The sequence below is a fragment of the Fusarium mangiferae genome, assembly GCF_900044065.1.
Source record: "Fusarium mangiferae strain MRC7560 genome assembly, contig: FMAN_scaffold004, whole genome shotgun sequence".
Taxonomy (NCBI): Eukaryota; Fungi; Ascomycota; class Sordariomycetes; order Hypocreales; family Nectriaceae; genus Fusarium; species Fusarium mangiferae.
Genome location: NW_024573924.1, coordinates 2,012,142 through 2,034,829, shown reverse-complemented (window position 1 = coordinate 2,034,829; position 22,688 = coordinate 2,012,142). Strand labels below are relative to the sequence as shown.

The window sequence follows — 22,688 nt, the reverse complement described above, 5'->3', positions numbered from 1 at the left end:
CAGGGTGTGCGGGGTAGTCTAGAGTAACCCAAGTCGAGATGGATGAGCTGATCTCGAGATACGCATCATTGTTTGCTTGGACATTCGGTCATGATGAATCAAGTCACAGGGAACTACAATCATTGCGGCGTTATGGTTGTTCAAACATTGTCAGACGGGGGCAGGCCATCAACCACTCGGTGAAATAAGAGGGGGACAATCGCTCCGTTGCAGGCTGTGGAGACAGATTCGACTGCTCAACCCCGACGAAGGACTTGTACGCACATATCCGGCGTATCCCATCAGTCGTATTTAGATCCATGATTCCATCCGTGCTGTCATGTTAGGCGACTCTTGATGCATCTTCAACATTGGCACGAAAGATGCGATGACTAAGGCATGGTCGCTGCCAAGATGTCTCCGGACGATGGCCCCTTGTCAAAGAGGCTGCGGAATCCTGCCGCCACAGTCGAAGCCAACACCACTCCACTTGCAAGAACCCCTTTCTGAGGCGTGCGGGGATACGACGCCGTGACACAGTTGGCTACGGCTACCTAGTGACTACCACCTAAGCTACCTTTAGCTTCGTGCATTGTACAGTAGAGCCGAAGAGAATCGATAGCTTTGGTTCAAACATTACCCATCAACAATAGGAAGCTTGTTGATAACTAGCAATCTCGCGTCAGAAACACTTCTGCATCATGGTCAATACCTATCATTCTTGCAAGGGCCTTGGACCTCCCGACTTTGCATTCGATCGTAAGACAAATGCTAACGGAAGATGCCATTTCATAGCCGCGACCAGCTTGCCTTGGTGTATGACAAGTTGGACCACCAGTAAAACGCAACCTACCCAAGAAATCATTCCTGTTTTGACACACCCGTGACACAGGCACCAAGGTTCAGCATGGGCACCTCCGTAGAGGCATAGCAAGTAATTCATTGCATTGTGACGGACACTGCTTGTCAACATCCGTGCCGCGGAAGCGAACTTGGTGCAATGTGCCAGAGGAGAATCCTCGACAGCCAGGGGCAGCCGACATCTACATAAAGACAAGAGTCAAGACAGACTACACCAAGCCATCCGTGTGCCAAATTAACTTGGTGGGCTGCAACTTGATGGTGTCTACGCTGGTGGAACCCTGCAACGCTACGCTAGCCTTACACCTCTATCTGTACAAATGTATGCATTTTGAGTAGCGACGATAAGGCTAGCTTAAACGTCACGCCAATGTAAGCTCCGTTCGTTAGCAGTCTAGCCTGAGCATTGACGAGGCGGGAATCAGTTAGGATGTCTTTCCAACAGAATCGTGCCATAAGGCGGAGCAATAGAAGATCGAGACCATTCGAACATGATCATCTCGGCGGTCTATCAGGGCTGAATTCCTCGCTCATCCCGGTGGTACGGGACGTGATGGGTCCCATTCCTCCTTGTCACGCAGGTGCAGAGGCCTTCGTTACACCATACCCGAGGTTACTGTAGATTTTGATTTCTAGCAGAAGACTCAAAATCGCCGACTTGTTACGTAGCACAATCACCTCCCGCGGTTGGTGGGTCAAACAACCATCAGCCCAATACTCTGGCCTGGCCTGGCCACGCTACGCTACCTGCGTCTGGGGGCACGCGAAAGATAGTTACCGAGCCGAGACAAGCCAGACTCACGATAACCAGCATACGCGACAAGCGAGGTTCAGACGACAGGAGTGGAAACTATCATGGCTATCTCAATCATGGCAGTTCAGTCCAGTCCTATGTGACCATATGGTCATCATCCTGGTCTATGCAAAGCTTCAAGCTGAAGGGCTTGTGCTGGGCATAGCTGAGCTGAGCTGACCATTCTTCTAAAAGACGTCGTGCAGCTGTGACACGGCCAGGAGGGTAGTGATAAACATGTTCGGATATTGGCACGATCCGCAACGCCGGAACCTCGAGAACTACACGGATTATTCCATCTGTAACATAACTATATTACTACAATGCGCCCGTGTCTCTTTGGAAGGGACAGGCCTCCATCGATGACAGGCGGTATCGTTGGTCGTCCTGTCGGCAACTGACGTGTACATGGAAGAACCGTTCGGCACGTGCGATCTACATCTTGGCTGTTCAGCCCTCAAAGGAATTCGTTAGTGCCTGAGAGTTGCCATTATCTTGCTAATCTCCGTTCGCAGACGGCGGGACAGCCTGGCAGAGGGGCATTCATCATCAGGGGCAGAACTTCGATCTTCTGCAATGGCTTATTACAACATAACGTCAGATTCTAAACGGGGTCCGTAGCCGTGTTCTAGGTAATCTGGTTGCAACGGCGGAGCAATCTCTTCCAAGTTCCAACACCAAGCAACCGCAAATGGCACAGATCTGCACAGAGAATGAATCCCTGCGCAGATCGTTCCTGGTGGCGTTTCGTCTCCAAGCCCTTCCCTTAGGCTAAGTTACCCAAAACTCTTTAGTTGTTTAGTCAAGACGTTGGGGTGGCTTTCATACGATATCAAATTGCCAAAGACTCAACCTGCTTCTGTCAAAAACCTACCGGAGGTGAGCACGACCTTTTGGCGGAGTCCGGAAGTGTTGCAAGACATCAATTTGGTAAAGGAGACACCATATGGATATGATAACCAATGCACACCCCTCGTCAGGGGCGGCCGCTCATGATTGGGTATCCAAATTTTACTCCCTGTCGAGACATCCATCCATGGATATTTGCAGACTTTCTTTTTTTTCACGGCACCGGTAAGCCAAAGCAGTCGGCGCTGGAGCCGCGCCTTGCGAATTCCACTGTGTGCTGTACGAGCTGACATCCAACACTCGGGGACCACATGCAGCCATCCCATGCACTGAAGTATCCAATTCATTTAAATTTAGCACAACACTTATAACATTGGATCTGTATGCTGATTCACATCTCTGTTAGGCGTGGGGGAATTGAATTTCGACATGTCTAGTCAACTCGTATCTTCCTTAGCGAGACCATGAGTTTGTGAAAACTCCCTGTTAATGTCACAGCCTGCGATAGCGATGCCTGCTGCCGTGAAACCTTCAGCTCGTAATGGCAACCTGCCTCTGTCCCGAGCGCCGACGGAGTGTGTGGGCTGTGAGAATGGTTGGAGGACGAGGTGAGCATAACTACCTATTTGATACTCCTTGTCGCTTACTTGGTAGATCCAAACTTACCGAGTCCAATAATCACAGGGTTTATTATGCATGTAGACTTGTTTGTCAATAAGCGTTTTGGTCGCTCCCGGTCATCGTTGCTGAGGAGAGCACCCACCACTTCCGGTCCCGGTTCTAATGTCGTAGATGGCGGCTGAACCAGTTCAAGATGATTGTCTCTTCATGTCAGAATGTATATCATTCGAATGGCCAATTTATCTCGCTTCGATCGGTGCATAAGAACCGTTCCAAATTATTGGTGCAGGGCACTCGGGAAGACTTGGTCAAATTGCGTGATGCCAGGCGAAGAACGGCTTCCAGTGAAGCCAACCCGTCGTCTTTCTTGGTCAACAACCGAAAAGATTTACATCAAGCCAGAAGCGCCGGCTTAAGACATGGGCATGGACATTCGCTTGCTTGGCCTTGCATGTCTAAGGCACATCTCAACGACATTGTGCAGAGCTGTGGTCCAACAGGCATATTCCGTGTGTGGGACACTTACTATCATGCTTCTGAGTATTTCCTTGTCATGGTGCATTCAGTCGTAATGGCTTGAGAGCTTGTTCTTTTTGAACGGTGTCGCTGAGATGAATAGAATCTTGCGAGCAGCCCACGGACATATCCGACCTCGGATCTCGACTGGCATGTTGATTCACCCAACACACACGAATTTCCTAGAGCAACGCTGTACTGTCTAATGAAACATGTCTTTGTCTACTTTTCTATTTTCATTCAATACTTTCGTGGCAGCTTTCTAATACGATGCGTCCCTACCTACCTTCTGTATGAGCCCAGCTCCGTGAGACACTTTGAACGATGGCACAACGACCGTCCTTGGCCAGGTGCTTGGATACCACACGTAACACGTTAAAAGATCATACGCTCATCAATAAGCATACGCATAGCACAATGGCTCTCCTATCTCTTCGTAGTACCGGTCGGAAGTGATTGCCTACCTCTTGTCCCCCCCACCACCTCATGTCAGCCAGTGAAATATATTTACGAACAAGACAGGCCATGACACCAGCAACGCAACGGAGTATGAGAGAAGTCCTTGCGACTAACCACTGTTTTCGCGAATGTGAGATTTCGGATTGACTTCTGTCTGGATAATGCATATAATGCTCCGGAGGCGCGAGGACTGTCAAAGTTCTGAGGTTTGACCTTGACACCCGATTTAATAACGCCATCAAATACATTCAATTTCACTGCCCCACGGTGACCTAGAATCTTCTCGTTGTCAGGCACTTTATGGCGACATAGCAGCGCAGTCCTTCAGGTGAAGTTTGACAAGACAAAGGAAAGGGTCATTTTACCATTTGTAAATTAATAATTCACAAGCAAAAGGAATTATGTGGGTATATTTCTGTTCAAACAGAAACCGAACCAGCTCCTCTCGATTTCTTTCCAGCTCATGAGAAGTCCTGAATGATACATTTATTCTCGAATCGTCTAAATCTGCGCATCAAGCACTGCCATATGATACCCTTGGATAAGGAAAGCAGATACAGTCAATTGAAGCTTCCGAGGTACTCGATAGACTTTGAATTCTCATGTGGAATGATGGCTGGGTATCAATGTGCTCTGGCAGAACCTACGCCTACCGCAGCTCTCAACATGTTTGTCCCCATACGATGGGTATGGCAAGTGAAGAAACGCGTAGATTGTCCAAAGTTTTAGGTCTCATAATACTCATAGAAAAGACAGCATCCGATATCAAACCTTTGTTATTACCTACTATTTAAATCAAAGAAGGATTGCGACCACTCATACGTAATAGTTCTATTCAATAACACTCGGAGAATCACGACAGTTCACGAGGTTTGTCTTGGTAACTCTGCCCTCTTGTGCTTTAGGGTAGATAAGCGTGAGTTTGGTGGATGTCATTCATGTACGCACGAACTTCGAAAGTAAAGTCAAAGAACGGTTGAACAATAACGAGATAATTAAAATGACTTCACGTTTATATTTGTATGAGAGTCTTTGGAAATAACGGTCATTGGCAACTGAATCTTCTGAGTCGATGTGTTTCTTCCACGCAGGTGAGCACTGACTCCATCTGCCAGTTCTCGTGATTCATGAGTTAAGGCCGATTCAAACTACCCTTATATTGATCGAACTCAGTCATAGCATCTGAAAAGATTTCCAAATATGTGGAAGCGCTATGAGAGGATTGTAGAGGTAATACAGAAAACTGTTATCGCACAGGCGAATGTGCGTGGTCAATCCAACAGTTGTTTAGCCATGACCTTCAGCTTTGCCAGCCAACATGTATATCATAACCTCCATTGCTATCATGTTGAGAATATTGGCTAACTTGCAGTAACATATTTCTGATGGGGGGCTGGAAGCTGGAGGATTTGGCCAGATAGGTAATCGCGAGCTGTGTGGCATGAGCAACGGTGTCACTGGTTCATTGTTATGTCCTGGGGATTATTCTTGAGACTGGGCGACTTCTAGACATTAAATTCTGCTTCCCTCTGGTAATTCATATCCACCGTGTGATTGTCGAGCACCTTTGCCTCATAAAGCCATGCAGACAAGCCTGGCCGTTCTGTAGCCACTACGGACATGGAGAGATATGAACACGTCGAGGAAATACGAAGAGAATATCTCAACTTAAGTATATTCCAACAGCACAGAACTTATGAACTGCCATTAGACAGTGAAGGTCGTCGAAAACGATATTGTCAAGCCAAGAAGCGAGACGATGAACTCCCCGGAATGGACGCATCTTCCAAGAGGCCTCTCTCGTAGAGATCTCGCATGCGTGATGACCTAATTTTATTGCCGGAATCTTTAGCACTCAGCCGTGTCTATCTTTATTTATTATACCGCGAAGTGATGAGTTACTAGTGGTATTCCGTGGCCATCTGGGCGAACAGCGGTCTTTTGAGATCTTGGAGAACAGAAGTCATTGCATTTTCTCTGAGAATTCCTATACTTTCAGCATTAATTTGCTCTCGAAAAGGCCTGATAGTATGTACAGAGGCTCTGATAGACCGTCATCTAGGCCTGCGATGGTGAGTGTACACTATGATAGGGTGCTATTGGAATACTGACTATAAATGATCGGTAATGAGCCAATATCACCGGGCGTCAAGTCACTGCCTGGTCTTGAAGCACAACAACCTCAAGCCAAGCAGAGAGTTAAAGCCGGATGTAGGGAGGTGAGTGATTGAGCGCGTACCCTTGTATATGAGCAACGCTGTCATAGGAGTATCACCATGAACCAGTACCAGCTCGGAAACCATCTTACAGGGAAGAAAGATCACGGCGCATAAGCATTCGAACTTGATACTAAGCTGTTACAACCGGACTTTCTTTGGAACCATCCGGCACAACCAACATCCCTCGGGATAGTATGAGTCCGAATCGAGGCTGTTTCAGGTTGCTTTGTCGTGGAAATCCCAGATGGCAGCATTAGGAATTGGCACTGCAGATGTATTGCTCAGTTGTAAGAATGGTGCTCACATTCTGACTTTGAGAAAGCACTGGACTTCTGTATCACCTGCTAAAGATGCAATTACACATCATGAATGTTGGATCTCTGGTCAAAGGACGATTCGACAAATTGGAAGAACCTCAAATTGACTTGTAGTTGACTGGTGTTATTCAACTTGAGGGGAACTCCCGCTCAAGCGGGGCAGTCAGCGGTACATTCGCTAAGTATAGGTACATCCATTGATGCGTCGGTTAATGCACCCTGGTACACAGAAATGAGTTTATTTGAGCAAGAAAGTATAACATCGTCCCTTCGGCCTCAAAAAGCAGTCTTTGAACATTTAATTTAACATATTGATGGCAGCTGGTTTCTCCGTGTCGTTTCTGTGATTATCTGCCTCTTGATCGATACACCTCCCGTAGCCCGACTCCCTTCCTCTTTCACTGACCATTTGCTCATTCTTTCACCACAGTCAGTCAGCACAATATACTGTAAACTCTACGAATTTATTAGCCCTGTGCTTTATTTTCCATCGACACAACGTCCAGAAACCGCTTGCTTGGACCCAGAGCCGTCGTGCATCCCAAGGTATCGATCTATCCATAATCCGCAAACAGCAGGGCTGTTCGCGAACCGTCTTTCTGCTATCAACATGAACTTTCCAAGGCACGACATGCCAGGCATGGGCGACGACTCCTCCGGCTCCTCGTCATCCTCGCACGGGTCAAGCATTATGACCATGGTCTTCCAAACCGAAACACGCACGCCTCTCTACGCCAACTCGTGGACACCAAATAATGCGGGTTCCTATGCAGGAACATGTATATTCTTGGCCGTGCTTGCTATTATTGCGCGGGTCCTTGTCGCACTCAAAGCGGTCCAGGAAGCTCGCTGGCTTGATCGCGAAGCTGCACGCCGTTACGTGGCTGTGAATGGCAAGATCCCCTTGTCGGAGCAGATAGCTTCTAGCCCAGACGCGCGCCGCATGACACTCTCGGAGAACGGCCTTGAAGAAACCGTCGTCGTTGTGGAAAGGAAACGAGCAGCGACGAGACCGTGGAGGTTCAGTGTTGACCCGGTTCGGGCATGCCTGGATACCATAATCGTCGGGATTGGATATCTCCTGTATGTCATGCGCATGGCCCCGAGAGCTTGATTATGACTGGACTAGATGCTAATTTTGTCTTGCAGCATGTTGGCCGTTATGACTATGAATGTCGGCTACTTCCTCTCTGTCCTGGCTGGTGTCTTTGTTGGCAGCCTGGCCGTCGGTCGATACATACCAACAATCGAGCATTAGAGACATCCCCAGAGCTTTGGCAGCAAAGGATATTAGATGAGGCCGGGAGCACCACTGGGTGGTAATTCTCGCGATGGAATGGGCGGCGTTCAGGTTTTCGATTGAAATCAGCATGACACGAGCACACGACCAAGTTTATATGACAGCATTCAATAAAGGTCACCAGGTGTTTCTGTGTCTTGTTTCTATTGATGCTCCTCTGTATGCTTTGAGTCCCTGCGTTAATACTTCATCTGTCGTTTAGGTGAAGTCGCATGTCACTTTTGTACCGGTACGTCAGCGGGGTTTGAAAGCCGAAAACCTTCTCAAATCTGCTCACCATCAACAAACACGACCATGACAAAGCGGTACTAGTGGCACGAGCAGTAGGTACATACGACAGAACACCCGAACATAGCCCCATGGGCGCCAGAAAACTTGTAACTCAAAGTGCCAAAAATGTTTAGTCAAAAGCCTACTCAATCTACATCAAGTTTACTCAAGACTTTTTATCACCTAGGTAGGATAGAGATTGTAAGTTTTATTGCCTCTCCTTGCATACATAGGTACCTAGGCACCTACTTTGTTCGAAGGAAGAGAAGACTGTCGCGAATACACCGGAGTTTCACGAGGGGCATCATGATTGATGTCCTAGAGGTCCGAGAAATGCAAATCGGCACGTCATACGCGAACTCAGGAGCTGCGCGGCCTGCAGTATCGCTGGTCATCCAGATTTACCAAGCGGCAAGCATCTTAAATGCCGAGGAGGCTGCTAAAAGAAACACATTAAAGACAGTCAAGAGGGATATCCCTAGATTTAGATTAACTTACCTAATAGTTCTTCCCTCCTCTAGATGCCAAAGATGCAGAAGAACTTAACGCAGCTAAGTCGTCAAGGTTAGGCGTAGACCCGTCCTCATCATCACTATGCACGCTATCCAGAAACGAGACATAAAGTTACTCTCAGAGAGACAACGGCTGCAGAACTCCTATCTGGCTTGGGTAGGGTGAGAACCGTCGGTGGATCGCTCTCCAATTCCGAGGCTGTCATCATCGTTAGTATCGTTTGGACGGACTGACGAGGATTTATTGACGATCTCCGTCGAGTAGCCGAGTGTGCTGGGTTGCCTTATGATTCTCATAGGTAGAGAAAGATCCTTCCAAGAAGAATCCCATATCAGCAACGCTCTGTCCTCGTAGCGCGCTTTATTAAGGTGTATGATGGCTCACGGCTAAGCTTGTTGCCCTGGTAGGAGGAGGCAAGAAAATAGATCTCTTTTCTACGTGATAGAAAGGGTTTAGGTAAATAGTAGATCCTAGGAAACTGTTAGACCAGTTTTTGTTGGTACGCTGATTTAAAGGCAGAAGTTTTCTTGCTCCTTGAGGGTCAAACGACAACTAACTACTCATCACCCGGAGCTTCACTACCTCTACCGCCGTTTTGCCAAGGGCTGGACTGTGACGCCTTTATAGCTCGTTTATACTTATTCTTCATCTTAGTCTCGATGCTGGAAGGAGGCTTTCGTGCCGCGTGCTCCTGGCCACGGAAAGCAACTCACTTATCCTCGCTCTTCGGATCTTCGCATGAAGCAAAGGGATTACAGCGAAATTCAAGGTCTGCAGTAATTTGGTCTTCTGCATATAGTGAAATGGTATTCTCATCGGATCGTGGGCAATTGCGCGTTGCATGCGTTTCGTTGCAAGTTTGGATGAGCTGAAGAGTTGGTAATGTTGCGCCTCGGTGCCTCTCTATAGACAATGCTTATATGAGTATTACTTAGATCATATTTTCTTACGGTAACAACCGGGTCTGGGTGTATTCATCGACTTGGGGCTATCTTATATTTCCTCCAAACAAGGTCATAGTTCAAATGACCCTATATGGTGCGTACGTAATACGTAGGCTAGGTACCTAGGTACCTTATGTTACGCTGGGAATTTAGTTACTTGATGGATAGGACTAAACAGCACACGCTTAATTAAATGTACCTATATTTTATTGTTATGCTCTGTAATGCATGGCCGTTTTCGTTCCGTTACCTTCCACCCTTATCCACAGGTTGATGTTAAAGTCAGAGCTCCTCTGGCTGGAAACCTTGACAATACCCGCCCCATTACGATTAAATAATGCTAGAACTTTGGTTTGGCGAGCTCGTGTAGTAAGTGGTTTGCTATCTTTTTTGTGGGGTGTAAGTCTTAATACAGTTGTATCAAGACTGACGGTGGCTAGCATGCGTGGGAATGGAAGGTTATGTTTATCTTTCTAACGTTGGACCGCCTGTACACCTCCCACAATTTATAGAAACTATATTACTCGAGCGAACTATAACATGACCATATCTTCCATTGAAGTGCTGATTGATGTAGGGTCACAGAGTTCATGTAGAGTTATTCGGCTCCCTAGTAAAGGGAAACAGAATCCTCACTGACCAAAGGAAATACAAGCAGCCTCAGCACAGGTCTGCTCTCAGCAGAGTATTGATCTGCTGTCCGTCTCAAGACCTCATTGCCAACTTTCACTCACTTACACCTCCAACTCTGACATGATCTATCGACTCATCCCAACTAAGCCAAGATGATCCTTCATCCCCACCTCACCACCAAAGTGGAAAAGGCCGACCCCAAACCGCTTCTGTCGTAGGTACTCTTTTCCTTCATGCAACGTCATCTCATCTTGTCAATCCACAGGCACACGCTGAAAGAAGAAAAGAAATTATGACAAAAATAGTAAAGTTTTCCCGTAGGCGCAGCCGCACACGATCTTACCGGCGGAGAGAACCTCCCAATCATATGCCACCAACTCTCCAAAAGCGGTAAGAGATCCATTACATTAACATTTACATCCGACAAGCCTGAACCTTCCTCAATCCTTTCAAGGCTCAGACCAGGAACCTGGAGTAAAGCTAAAAGAATGATTCGCCAAATTTGAAGTTAACCTACCTTGCGTAGAATCCAATCTGCACCAGATAACGTGCAACATGTTTCGAAGACCTGTACCTGCAAATCTGGGGAAAGCAACCTTTTAACGGTGGAATGTCCATATGGGGAAAGTCCGGTTTTGACTTATACATTGGGCCAAACTCCAATAACCCACTCGCAACATCTCGCCTGAGCGCAGAGATGTCGGTATCACTAGTTCAATACATATTTACATTTAACATTCAATGCGAAAAGAGGAACGGATTGGCAAGACCGCGTTGAAAGCATCCTTCCTTCGTCTCTTTTGGCCCCTGGTAGACGTCAAATCTGCATGAAGTACCCATTCCGTAAACATTCGTGCCTTCATCCCATCCATTCCCTACCATCCCAAACACTCTGATGTAATTCACAAGCCAGACGCGCCTCTTCGTGCTCTTCAATGACCCCACCCCTTCACTCCAACATGCTTCCACCGCACGCAAATGTCCTAAGGTGTCAAGACACGAGCTTCCACGGAGCTTTGATCACAAGAAACCTTGGCAGTATTGTTGGCTATGGGAGTCATCCCAGCATTGGCCGCAAACTGTTGGTCTCGAAAACGACACGTGTAGTTATTCGTGGTCGCGAGGGTAGGATTTACAGCCCGTAAACCCACTGCTCCCAGATGCGATTATTATATTTCCGCTCAAAGGCTCGTCAGACTTCACTATGGCCTGAAAGCCTTGATGTAATTTCAAGAAATTAAAAAACAAAAATCAAAGAGAAATGCAGGTGGCAAATCAACACCAACCAACGCCTTTTCACCGGGACCTCACAAGACAGCTCTGGTGTCAAGGAGGGGCGTGCAAGGTCGAGAGGCGGCGTCTCGAGAAAGCATTGAGCGCCGGGTATCATTGACCGAAGACCGATCTTTGGAGTCGGACGTCATTTATGACTGGTGATGGCTGTTAGCAGGCATACCTGGTTGAGGAGGTATGCCAGAGCCATAAGCCTGATTCCGTTGTACGTAGCTCTGATAAGCAAGAGCCTGCTGAGGATCCATGGGCATGTTGGGCATGTAGTTGTTGGGCATGTGAGGGTTTTGAGGCATCCCAGGTCGGTTGCCCTGAGGAGGGAGGTGTTGGTTAGGTGGCTCTTCTGGAGACTCGACTTGGTCGCCGCCATCGACGCCATTCTCATTGCCTGGAGTAGGCTCAGGAGCATTAAGACAAGCCTGGTCGTGATCAGTCCACGGTCTATAAAGGGGCAGAATCTGCCATGTCAGGCAAGTAAATAGTTACGTACCTGAATCAGATTCTTGCCCTCAGATTTGGTAACGAGGGGTTGCAGCTTGGGTGTGGTGAAGGTGTAAACGAGTCCGGTTTCTGAAACTACGAGAAGTAGAACCTGGGTGCCTGTGAGGACAGAGAGTTCGTAGGCCTGATGAATGAATGTATATTAGCTTTCCGTGCAACATGGAATTGGGTTGCGCCAAGTTTCGGCGCAGGCGAGCAAACGCGGGAGCTTGTTTTGACGCGACGGGGATCTAAACAGCAACCAAGGTGCGTTGAAGAGACCAATGGATGCTGAATTTTGGTGTAGTGGAAACCTCCAAGTGTGCGCGTCCAAATTGCACGCGCTTTCAAACTTGAGGTCAAACATCATGGCTGCTATGGCAAACCTGGTTTTATTGGGATCGTAGAGAGGTTGAATCATACCTTCTTCATGATTCCAGCCTTGCGCTTGGAGAATGTAATGTGTCGGCGAGATTTGTCGCTGATGAACTTGATCTCAATTTTGCGACGTTCGCGACTGCCCTTCTCGTCATCGTCGTCGTCGTCGTCGCCAGCTGAAGGACGCTGGCGCTTGACGCCGCGAGACTCAGTGGCGTTGCCATTGCCAACGTTCTGTGAATCGTCGAGCTCAGTGGGAGAGGTCTGGTCGTGCTGGTCTGTGATGTCGGCCATGGTGTCTGCGAGTCGATATTCGTCTCAAATTGGCTTGGATTCGATTATCTCAAAAGAGGAAGAGCTCTTGTTTGTATTACCACGAACGAACCGCGACAGGAAGAACAAAAAAAGGTGGTGGAGATACTGCTTTGAGCGTGGTGCCGATGGATCTATACTGTATCTGGAGTGGGAGCGGAGAGAAAATGGAGGGAGCTGCGGTGCTCTGCGTTTAATTGTCGCAGAAACCTGGTTGGGCACGCTCTTGCTTGTTTGCTGCTTCGAGTCTGGTCTGGGTGTGTCTGGTTTTGGGTCGGGGGGGCCTTTCCTTTTTCTGGGTGCGGACTGTGGAGAGCGTGGGTGGCGCGGACGGGAAAGAGGCGAGGCCAGGCGAGGCAAGAGCAAGTGCGCGTGTTGGAAAGCCCAGTGAGAGAGTGCAGGGGTTGAAGGAGAGATGGCAGGGTTGAACCATTGCTCTAAGCAGACAAGACGAGGGAATTTACCTTAAGCAAAAGAGACATTGATGCTCATTGGTAGAGATGATTGCGGCCGCTGAGCACCACAGCTGCTTGACGACACGCTTGACCGGAAGCGGAGATGACAGGGTGTGGGTCGGATTGCAGAGACAAGAGTCCAGCCAACCTAAGGCCTCACAACTGCCAGGGTTCAGGCCGATGGGCGGATGGGGGAGGGACCATTGAGCATGGAGCGGGGGAATAAGAGTAAATGGGTCTTTTTCTCCCACTGTGCGCGTTGGCCCTGTGCGGGTAAGGGATAAATTAGATAAAACAGCAGGGTATTTCGGGTCTTCTACTAAGTATCCGATGAATAAATTGCGCCTGTCTAGGTAGGTAACCGGGGTGAGGCTTGCTGTGCTTTGCTAGTTTACGAGGGACATCCGGTATGCGACGTGCTAAGGTACCTACAGTCGTAGCAAGCTTTTGGCTGCTGCAGCGGGACGGGCTCCCAGTCTCCATCCACGAGTGGAATGAGCACAAGATGAGCCGGGGTGGAAAGGATGCAAGGTCAAGCTTTGACCAACCACAGCCTTTGAATTAGCCTGTCTGTTGCTGAGTTAGGGAGTCAGCGATTCAAGCCGTCGGTGGGTTGCTACGTGCAGCGCGCCATTGCTGGTGCGACTGGGATTGCATGAGTGGACTGTGGCACGCGTGTGGTGGGTATTCGTGAGAGGATGTGTGAGAATCAACATGACGGGATGGGCCTTGAGCTTTTACACATGCTACAGAGCTCAATATGGTGTGTAAGAACGGATGCAATTGTGGATGTTGAGTTATTGAAGGGCTTGAATCATCGGAATGAAGTTGGGGTGATAGAGTGAACGAATTCATCTGGACTGCGCAGGTGTTGAATGCGAACTCATAGATGCTCTCCGAATTGGAAATTACAGATGCGTCAATGGTGATCGCTGTAGTATCGCTCATCAAGCTTTATTGTTTCTGCAAACGATTACATGCATTTGCCCTATGTATTGGAGCAATTTTTGTTCATGGATAATCGGTTCATGACAGCCTATCGTATCTGAGGACACCGTTCCTACATCCGATCAACAGCGTCATCAAGATCCGACAATTGAAACGAGGATAGTGATGTTGTAGCCGTCCTGCACACGGACTATCCTGTGGACAATGAAAGATCGTCACACCTTACCAGAAACCCTTACTGATGCGGTTGTCTTCGTCAATCGATGCATTCATCACTGATCGAATGGAGCCGTTTGCAAATCGCTGTTATCAACAGGGTTCTTCTGTTTCGATCTTCTTGCGGAGTTAAAATCACCAAATTTCAACATTCAAATTCGTGGTCTTGACCAAATTCACACCGGCCAACCTCCATCTCAGGCAGAAGAGCCTTCGTCGATGGCAACAAATGACAGGGTGGGACGTCAGTGATGACGGACGGCGTGTCCTGTACCTGACGGTGCCTTGTTTCGTCTTCTCGATCGTTGCTTGATGCATCCTCGTGAAGGCTATGGAGAGGGATGGAAGCGATCGCCGTTACAGGTCTGTGTGCAAGGCGTTATCGGCTTCCCTTTCTGGATTGCCATTTAAATGCTCAGTCACTTCGTAGAGGACAATACTCAAACAGCCCTTGAAAGTAACGGACAGAGTTTGGCTGAATGTGGATGCAGTGGTCCACGACTCGGCCCATCAGGCAAAGCTCCACTGGGATCCCGCTCCGCCCGGTCATCTTCCAAGCGAGTGACACAGTGCTGCCCTACCGCTAAGTTGGCACCTGTTATTACATGCTTCCGGTATGTAGTGTGTACATGCCTACCTGTCAAAGACCCTCGCTCCTATCCTGGATATCGTGAGCCGTTGAATCGGTGGGCCTCTCTGCGCCGCACGCATGCCGCCGCGTGACGAACCATAGCGTGGCTGCGACTACAGAAGGCCTTGCACATCTCCAACATCAGTACTCCGTATCAAGGTCAGTGCAGTATGTTTGATCGAACCCAAGTTTTTACACAAAGGTTCTGATCAATATACTCCTCTAGGGTCTAGTAACCACGTGAAAAAGAAAAAGAAAAAGAGCAAACAACCAGGGCAAAGTCTGATTGCTTACCCGAGCTCCAGCCTCCCTTTTACAATCAAATCTCGACTAGCGCAGATCTGTCGCACAGTGTCTCCATCTCAACATCCTGGGGATCAAACTGAACACGAAAGGCTCAAATTATCGGTCTTCGATGGACACATGGTACTACTCCCCCTGTCGCGCGTGCATCTTTATCTGGGCCTCGACCTGTCGCATCATCCACTTTAGCAAGTGGGGCCAACTGGTGCTTGGTCAGTGATGAATCCGTGAGTGAAGAAAGTGTTCTTTGTATTAGGTATTCAGATTACTATAGGCAGATGTCTAGGGAATTGAGGAGTGTCGAAAATGTCATCAAACACATGTTAATCTTCTTCGTATCGCTTCCCAACGTCTCAACCCAAAGTTCGTTTGACATCTCTCGCTGGGAATTACTTTGCAATTCAATGTATAAATGAAAATAGTTTTATATTGACTTATCCGTAGTCGCTGATTAATTTACACAGATGGAAATCGCAGGATAGGCGGGCCTAAGTCCTCGGCTCTGGCTCCCCTGGCTACCAGGGATGGATGTTCAAACTGATCTAGACCATCCTGCTAGCCTGCAAATATGCCGCAACGGTGTATAGGCATGATTGGCGGGAGCTCGCTCAAGCTTGTGCTTCATCGATTTCCAACAGAAAGACAAACTCACAAGTATGAACGTCCACTTTGGATCTGATATACAGGTAATGTATTCAGGCAGTAATGGTACCGCACAGGCTGATGGGCTCGAGAACAAACACCGTCCCTGTTTTCTCGTCGTCTCGAACAGCATAAGATCTTCTGGAGCGTTTGTGTCAACCAAATCGATAGCTCGTTCACTGATCATCACCACTAGGTACGTGAAGCGGGGGGAACACAACAAGTATATGGGGATGCATGAAAGCTTAAGGACCTCTACTTTAGATGACACTAAGACTTGAGTACATTCGGTATGATTTGGTTGGCCTTAGATTTGGTATTTTTGGCGCCTTAGCTTAGCATCAGACGTTTTCTTACTCCCTACGGAGTAAGGGTACAGCGCGATCCCAAGGATTGGTGGACAAAACCTCGGCTCCGTGTGAGGGTGGCGGGGAACGGCTTCATGGTCTGTTTGTTCCGCGATAAGGGGCGATTTAAGTGCGGAACAAAGTCCTATTGACATGATGAGATGCCGTAAAGTCACTTGCACCAAGTCTCGTCAAGTTTGGGCGCGACTGAAAGTTAGTCTAGGTGGTTGGGAGCCCGTATCAGTGAGGAATGAATATTGACAATAGTACCCAGAGTTGGATAGGATTCTTGATATCCTGAGACTGACTGATCCTTCGATCTCACATGTAAGAGTTCAATCTTGCATTTAAGGCTGGAGGCACAGACGGAACAAGAATGGATTCATCCCACAGGAGGAAAGGTGCCGCAAAGCAATTCGCGAATGACCATCAACCAGATGGCCAAGATGGGACAGTCAGAGAGGCTGCCGTTCTCACAACTCGCAACTCAGCGCACGGTCCATGGGTACATCGAGCGGGGAAAACTACCTTACCTTATATTCAAGGTGCTCGGAGCTAACCTTGCCAATGACAAGCAACGCAACGGCGAGCGGTAGCCATTGGATCCTATCAGGCCAAAGCTCAGGCTACCTAGTTACATACATATATACTAAGGTTCTGGACGGCCCCTCCACCTCCATAAACCAAGCTTAGCTGGAACAGGAAGCTCCTCAAGAATGGCACAGTGTCAGCGTGGCACTTGGTGATGCAAACCATGTTTGCTATGAACGTGGTCAGCGAGATCATCTTTCGATACGCCAGTGAGAGTGGTATCGTAGCATTGCGTGGCGTCAGTAACAAAGTTGGCTGAATACCAGATCTAGATTGCTCTTTATAAATATCCACTGTAATAGAGAAATGTTCGTGCTTTTCAGAGATAGGCCTGACGATGATCTCGTTCTACAGGCCACGAAAGTTCCACTGATACCTACCTAGGTAGTTACCTAAGAAAAAAACAAGAACTCGCCGATGTGGGGTTGGCGCTTGGACAGTTGGCGGTACTGGTTTGCCAATACCTTGGCCTGCTAGGCAAAAGCTTCAGAAGGCCCTCCCTTTGATCTCAGGGATTCATCGAGACTTGATCACTTTCATTCTCACGTGCAGCTTAATGGCAGCAAGGTTTTATGCGGCTCATATTGCATACGGATATCTGCCAACTTGATCCTTACGAGGAACTTCATCGCCTCTTGCTCTGCAAGCATATCACTATTAATACGCACAAATCAGTGATAGGGTATCCTTTATACTCCATTGCTCAGCGTTAAATTTGCGAACATGAACCCAGTTGTGAAGTTCGGTTCGTCTGATACTTCCTACCTTGCTAAGTCCACTAAGTAGTAGCTATATCTTGCAAAAATACTCTGGTCGTCGCACAGAAGGGCGACAGCAAAATAGCCATCAGATTAATTGAGAACGTAATGCCACGACATCACCAAGGATGAGGACTGAGATAGAAAGTATCGTTACGTCAACAAGGCCGTGTCCAAGTGCGAGACGGCGATGGTATTTATTACTTTTTAATATACGAAATTCTCTGTCAGGATACCAGCTGCTGACATGTGGTTGTTCGGCTAACACAACACCATCCCTCAAGAGGTATTCATCGACATCTTTGGACGATTAAGCTCATAAGAGCTACCGGCAGGCTGGGGTTTACACCCGCAGACGTTGCAGCAGCCAAGGCACCCCTTGATGGACCTTTCCTCATATCCCCTAGCTTGAGGCAATCGCATTTCCCAACTACCGGAGGGATTGATGTTCTGGAAACCTATTGACAAGCGGTTGTGCGTCAGAACGTAGATCCTGCGAGCAAAAGAAACAAGATCACGCCAGAAATCAGATCAGAATGATAACTTGGCGGCTCCTGCTACAAGTTTGAACAGGTTTCCAGGCACTTCGACTCCCCTTTTGTGGTTTTACGATCATCCTAAGCCATTGTCGTTGGCCTCTAGGCCTTTACCGAGTCTCAAGTTTCTTGGCTTCAGAGACCATTGTCCCAAAGGAGGTATTCAACCACATTTTTGGGGCCTGTGATTGGCCACCGCGTCTTCATGGTACCACCATCAAGGGGGTCCGTTGACAGTTCTGCGGCAAAAACCCATCTCCTGAAACAGCATTGGCAGCGGAACTCGTCATTAATCAGGTGTTTTCCGAGACGTTTGAATAGAAGTCTCGTTTCATTGTTGGTCTCGGTCTCGTTTGGTTTTTCCGTGACTCGTTGTTCATGGGCCGGTCCGTTGTCGTGTTCTTCTCGTAGGCTCAGGGAGTCATTGTAGTCTTTCACCTCTCTTTAATACTACACTACACATTCTCTTCAACGGAACTTCCGTGCTCGCTTCGGCGCCTGATGTTTTATTAATTCTTTCTCTCTTTCTTTTGAATATATTTGCAGTTCTCGAGGGTTGATCTCTTGAGAACGCTCTCTCCATTCATTTCAACCTCTCGACGAGGCTCAATATACCAGGCGCTGGACGTCTTACCAACCATATCTCCTAGCGAATCTACTCGAAAAATATCCGATATAGAGATCAAACCTCGAATTAAACAAATCATAAAGTCTCCTTGCCGGTTCCTTACTACGTATCGTCTGCAGCATCGACAACATGGTCGACAAGATCTTTCTCTCGACGGTCGTCGCCGACGCTCTCTTCTTGAGTTCGGGTGTCATGGAGTTGGTCTTTTCGCTAGTCGTACAGAGCAAGATGAAGGACATGCCTACTGACGGCGAGGATGTTACAAGGAACTTGCTGTACCAAAGATTTCCCCTGACCGCGGGTATCGTCAATGCCATTTTCATTCTCGTCACATTTGCGGTCACACTGCCCGGACTCGTCATGCCCGCTCGAAGCTTTCTCAAGGTTTCGGGATATATGGTGACAGTGTGTGCGATATTCACTATGTGCGTGGCTGTGTTCCTCTGGGTCATGACGTTGAGGATGAGTGAGCAGTTTTTCAATATCTACATCGACCAAGAACCAGACGTACAGAGCTTGATCCAGGACTCGGTACGTTTCACTGAAATCTGACACCATGAGACGTACTAACTTGATTCCTTGCAGTTTCAGTGCTGTGGTTATTTCAACAGTACAACTCCGGCTTTTGTGATGGATTCGACTTGCAGCAGCCCTGCTAGTGCAGCGCTGCTACGTGGCTGTGCGACATCAATCTCAAGTTTTGCAAACCTACATATCGACAGCATTTTTACTGTTCTGTTTGGAATCGTTGGTGAGTTTAAACTTCCATTTCTTGCCCAATTGTGCGCCAAGACATCGCAAGTAACTAATTTCCCATATATAGGTATCGATGCTATCTTTATCCTATGCATCGCATGTCTGCTCAAGGATCGCAAAGAGCGCGAACGCTACCGACATATTGATGAGAAGGCCGGCTACCGACAAATTTAGTGCAGAACACTTTACAATGTTACCTGTGATCGGTGGGCTGGGCCGCGCATTCTTCTAGAAGTCACTACACTGGCATCCCTTTTTTTCTTCCTCTTTCAGACGGATATGTGACAACTTCAAGCGAGTGGTTTTAATATTAATACTTTATTCCTGTTCTCGATCATCAAGTGGCTGGGTGCGGCATGCTGCGTAGGCCGTCCGGAGCACATCACAATTCCCGATATTGAAGTCGTTTTTGATGGGCCATGTGGCAAGCGATAGATCTAATTCCCATGGCTTTTGTCATGACGGGTTACGCTATCAAATGATTCCAAACGTTGTGACACCTCCTGTGCGGTTCTTCTCCCTTCGAATCTCAACCTCTTCCAACTCAAGACCTTCGCCATTCTCCATAATTGTTTCTCGATGCCATGGCCCGACAAACATGCCCTGAGGGTCGACATCATTGCGTATGGACCGGAACGATTCAAGTTGCTTGCCATAGAACGCTTCAATCTCGGGCCGGGTGGTTCTAAAATTCTTTGCCCAGTGCGGTCGACCTCCAAGGTCTTTCATCAGCCACTCAAAAGCCTCGTAGTATCGTTCGTGGCAAGGAGGATCCATTAGGTAGGGGCGGTATAGTGTCGCATTGAGGTACAGCGTAGGTCCGTTTTGAACAGTAATATCAAGGTATGGCCGTACGTTCGAGGTCAGAGTGGTGTCGCTCACGCGCACCTCGACGGGTGCGTGGACGTAAAGACCGTCAGCAGAGAAGGGGATGTTGTGAGGAACGTAATCAGGGTCATCAGGAGTCAAGTGGTTGAGCCAAGAGCTCAGTCTCCGGAGGGCCTCGGGGCCCTTATGAAGAGGGATAGCCCACTCGTTGACAAACTGGGAATATAGGCAGTTCATGAGCAGTGCTTTGCGGCTTGGTTGAACAGCTGAAGAAGTGGTTCCATTCCGAAAGCCATACTGCATACCGAAGACAAACCACTCAACCCATGGCAGGATTCGCGGAACGTGTTGGGCAAGATAGAGAAGATTGTGGTAGACATAGTAGCCGATTGAGCCATCATATCCACTCTGAGGGGGTTCACGGTGTTCCTCGTCGGTTTGCTCTGCCTGCCACACCACTGCACGTCTTGTATATGGGAACCACCAGACCCTGACAAATTCACTCTGTATCCATAGGTTTCGATTCCAAGACTCAAACATCTTGTAGTCTGTGTCAATGCTCTGTTCCCACTTCAAAGTAAAGGCTGGAACTGCCTGGAAGGTAACTTCGGTAATGATACCAATAGCGCCGAGAGAAAGAAGGGCAGCTCCGAAAAGGTCCGCCTTGATATCTTTGGAGCAGTGCACTGTGGTTCCATCTGCCATTGTCACCTTCAGGGAAACGATATCTTCGGACATCAGTCCATGGCGTAGACTGCTTCCGTGGGTACCTGTTGAGATAGCACCACTAATAGACTGCTCATTGATGCTTCCAAGATTTGGCATCGTGAGTCCATGCTTCTCGAGCTCTTCACAGAGGGCGTAAAGCCTGATACCACCCTCCATGGTAACAACACCTGTATCTTTGTTCACTGAGAGGACCCTGTTGAAGTTGTCCAGGTTCACGAGCCAGCTGGATGTACAAGTGATGTTGGATGGTGAATGGCCACAGCCAGTCGTCACTAGACGCCGACGGCATCTTCGTGCCAGATTCACAACTTTTTCAACTTCAGGCAGAGACTCGGGTTGGATAAAAAGCTCTGGGAGGGACGAAAATGTGCGCGCCCAAGTGTGGTGGACATGGTGTGGCCGAGCACGAAATGGCACACTATCGTCGAACTTTTCCAGTTCTGCGGCCATGAGAGGGTCCATGGCTCTGCTCGATTTCAGACGGTAGAGAATGAACCCAAGGAATAAAAAGAGGACGGTATCAAAGGGATGCCAGGTTCAAGCTAGATATCAGAAGATGTGTGGGATATGATTGCTTGATGCCGAAGTGGGTGTAGTCGAATTTGATCGCTTGCAGGTGGGTCAGTACCGGAATCGCAAGTCTGCTGGCAAAGTGACAAGGCCAGTTACATTAAGCTCATTCTTCGTTTTGTGTCATATTGGCTTCTAAAGGCATACACGGAGAGTCAAACACCTCATTTTGACAATTTCTGGGGGCAGAAATGTGAGTTTTGTAAGCCGAAGGCAACTCAAAGCACGCAAAAGAACAACCGAAGGCATAAAAAAAGGCCGATCATCAGAGGTCCCTGGATCGTTATGACAGGGTATTGGCGATCGCGCTTCTGACTCTGGTTGGCTCCGATTCAATTCTAGACGTCAACGATATTCACCGGCCCAGGCCGAGATGGTTATGCTTTCTAAGCGACGACAGGGATGTTAGATGGTGTCATCCTCTCAGCGCATATTCAGCGCACATAGGAAGGCAGCTACCCTACGATCTTGTCCATGACTTGAGACATTTCTTAATCGGTTTATCTCGCGCCCCTAGCAATCAGTGCAAATTAGTTGAGTTATGGATTGACATAGCCATTTGACTTTTCTCACTATAGTTGAGTCGCATATGAAGATTTATTCACAAGCTAGGCATCATATAATATTTAAATATGCTCTTAGACATAGTCTGGAGAGGAAGCAAAATCCAAGGCCATTCACAGCATCGGTGCAGAAAGGGTTCCCTAGATAACTATTTAGATACTACTTCGCCAACACTGGTCTATTCCCCATCAGTCCACAACAAGTAGCGAGTAAACCAGTGAATGAATACATTGAGTTGATACCAGTACCTATGAGTCTGCGATCGATGGGCTGTTTACGATTTGCTAACACTGCTCACAAATCAAGTAAAATCCAACTCAAAAACTAATAGTCTTAAAGAATGACATCAATTGAGTGAGGACAGCTGGCTATGAGCCCCCCGAGTCGTTTAGCTTCATATATATGCTACATAAGTACCCGAACCTAAAACATATAGTATATATTGACACATA

General features: G+C 48.0%; 5 protein-coding genes across 5 annotated transcripts; 2 read left to right on the top strand and 3 right to left on the bottom strand.

Moving 5' to 3' along the window:
• Positions 1-7,224: 7,224 nt before the first annotated feature.
• FMAN_09217 (uncharacterized protein) lies at positions 7,225-7,872 on the top strand (the record flags this gene model as incomplete). The annotated part of the gene is made up of 2 exons (XM_041830033.1): positions 7,225-7,697; positions 7,764-7,872. The coding sequence occupies 2 exons, from the start codon at positions 7,225-7,227 to the stop codon at positions 7,870-7,872; spliced, it is 582 nt and encodes a 193-aa protein (XP_041680737.1).
• A 3,826-nt stretch (positions 7,873-11,698) lies between these two features.
• Positions 11,699-12,716, bottom strand: FMAN_09216 (putative transcription factor of the MADS box family MCM1; the record flags this gene model as incomplete). The annotated part of the gene is made up of 3 exons (XM_041830032.1): positions 11,699-11,983; positions 12,055-12,189; positions 12,468-12,716. 3 exons carry the CDS (start codon positions 12,714-12,716, stop codon positions 11,699-11,701), a joined length of 669 nt encoding a protein of 222 aa, XP_041680736.1.
• Positions 12,717-16,800: 4,084 nt separating this feature from the next.
• On the bottom strand, positions 16,801-17,032 carry FMAN_09215 (uncharacterized protein; the record flags this gene model as incomplete). Its single annotated transcript, XM_041830031.1, has 2 exons — positions 16,801-16,896; positions 16,919-17,032. 2 exons carry the CDS (start codon positions 17,030-17,032, stop codon positions 16,801-16,803), a joined length of 210 nt encoding a protein of 69 aa, XP_041680735.1.
• Positions 17,033-18,918: 1,886 nt separating this feature from the next.
• On the top strand, positions 18,919-19,719 carry FMAN_09214 (putative Pls1 tetraspanin; the record flags this gene model as incomplete). The annotated part of the gene is made up of 3 exons (XM_041830029.1): positions 18,919-19,320; positions 19,375-19,540; positions 19,613-19,719. The coding sequence occupies 3 exons, from the start codon at positions 18,919-18,921 to the stop codon at positions 19,717-19,719; spliced, it is 675 nt and encodes a 224-aa protein (XP_041680734.1).
• A 300-nt stretch (positions 19,720-20,019) lies between these two features.
• Positions 20,020-21,564, bottom strand: FMAN_09213 (uncharacterized protein; the record flags this gene model as incomplete). Its single annotated transcript, XM_041830028.1, has 1 exon — positions 20,020-21,564. One exon carries the CDS (start codon positions 21,562-21,564, stop codon positions 20,020-20,022), a length of 1,545 nt encoding a protein of 514 aa, XP_041680733.1.
• Between the last annotated feature and the right edge of the window lie 1,124 nt (positions 21,565-22,688).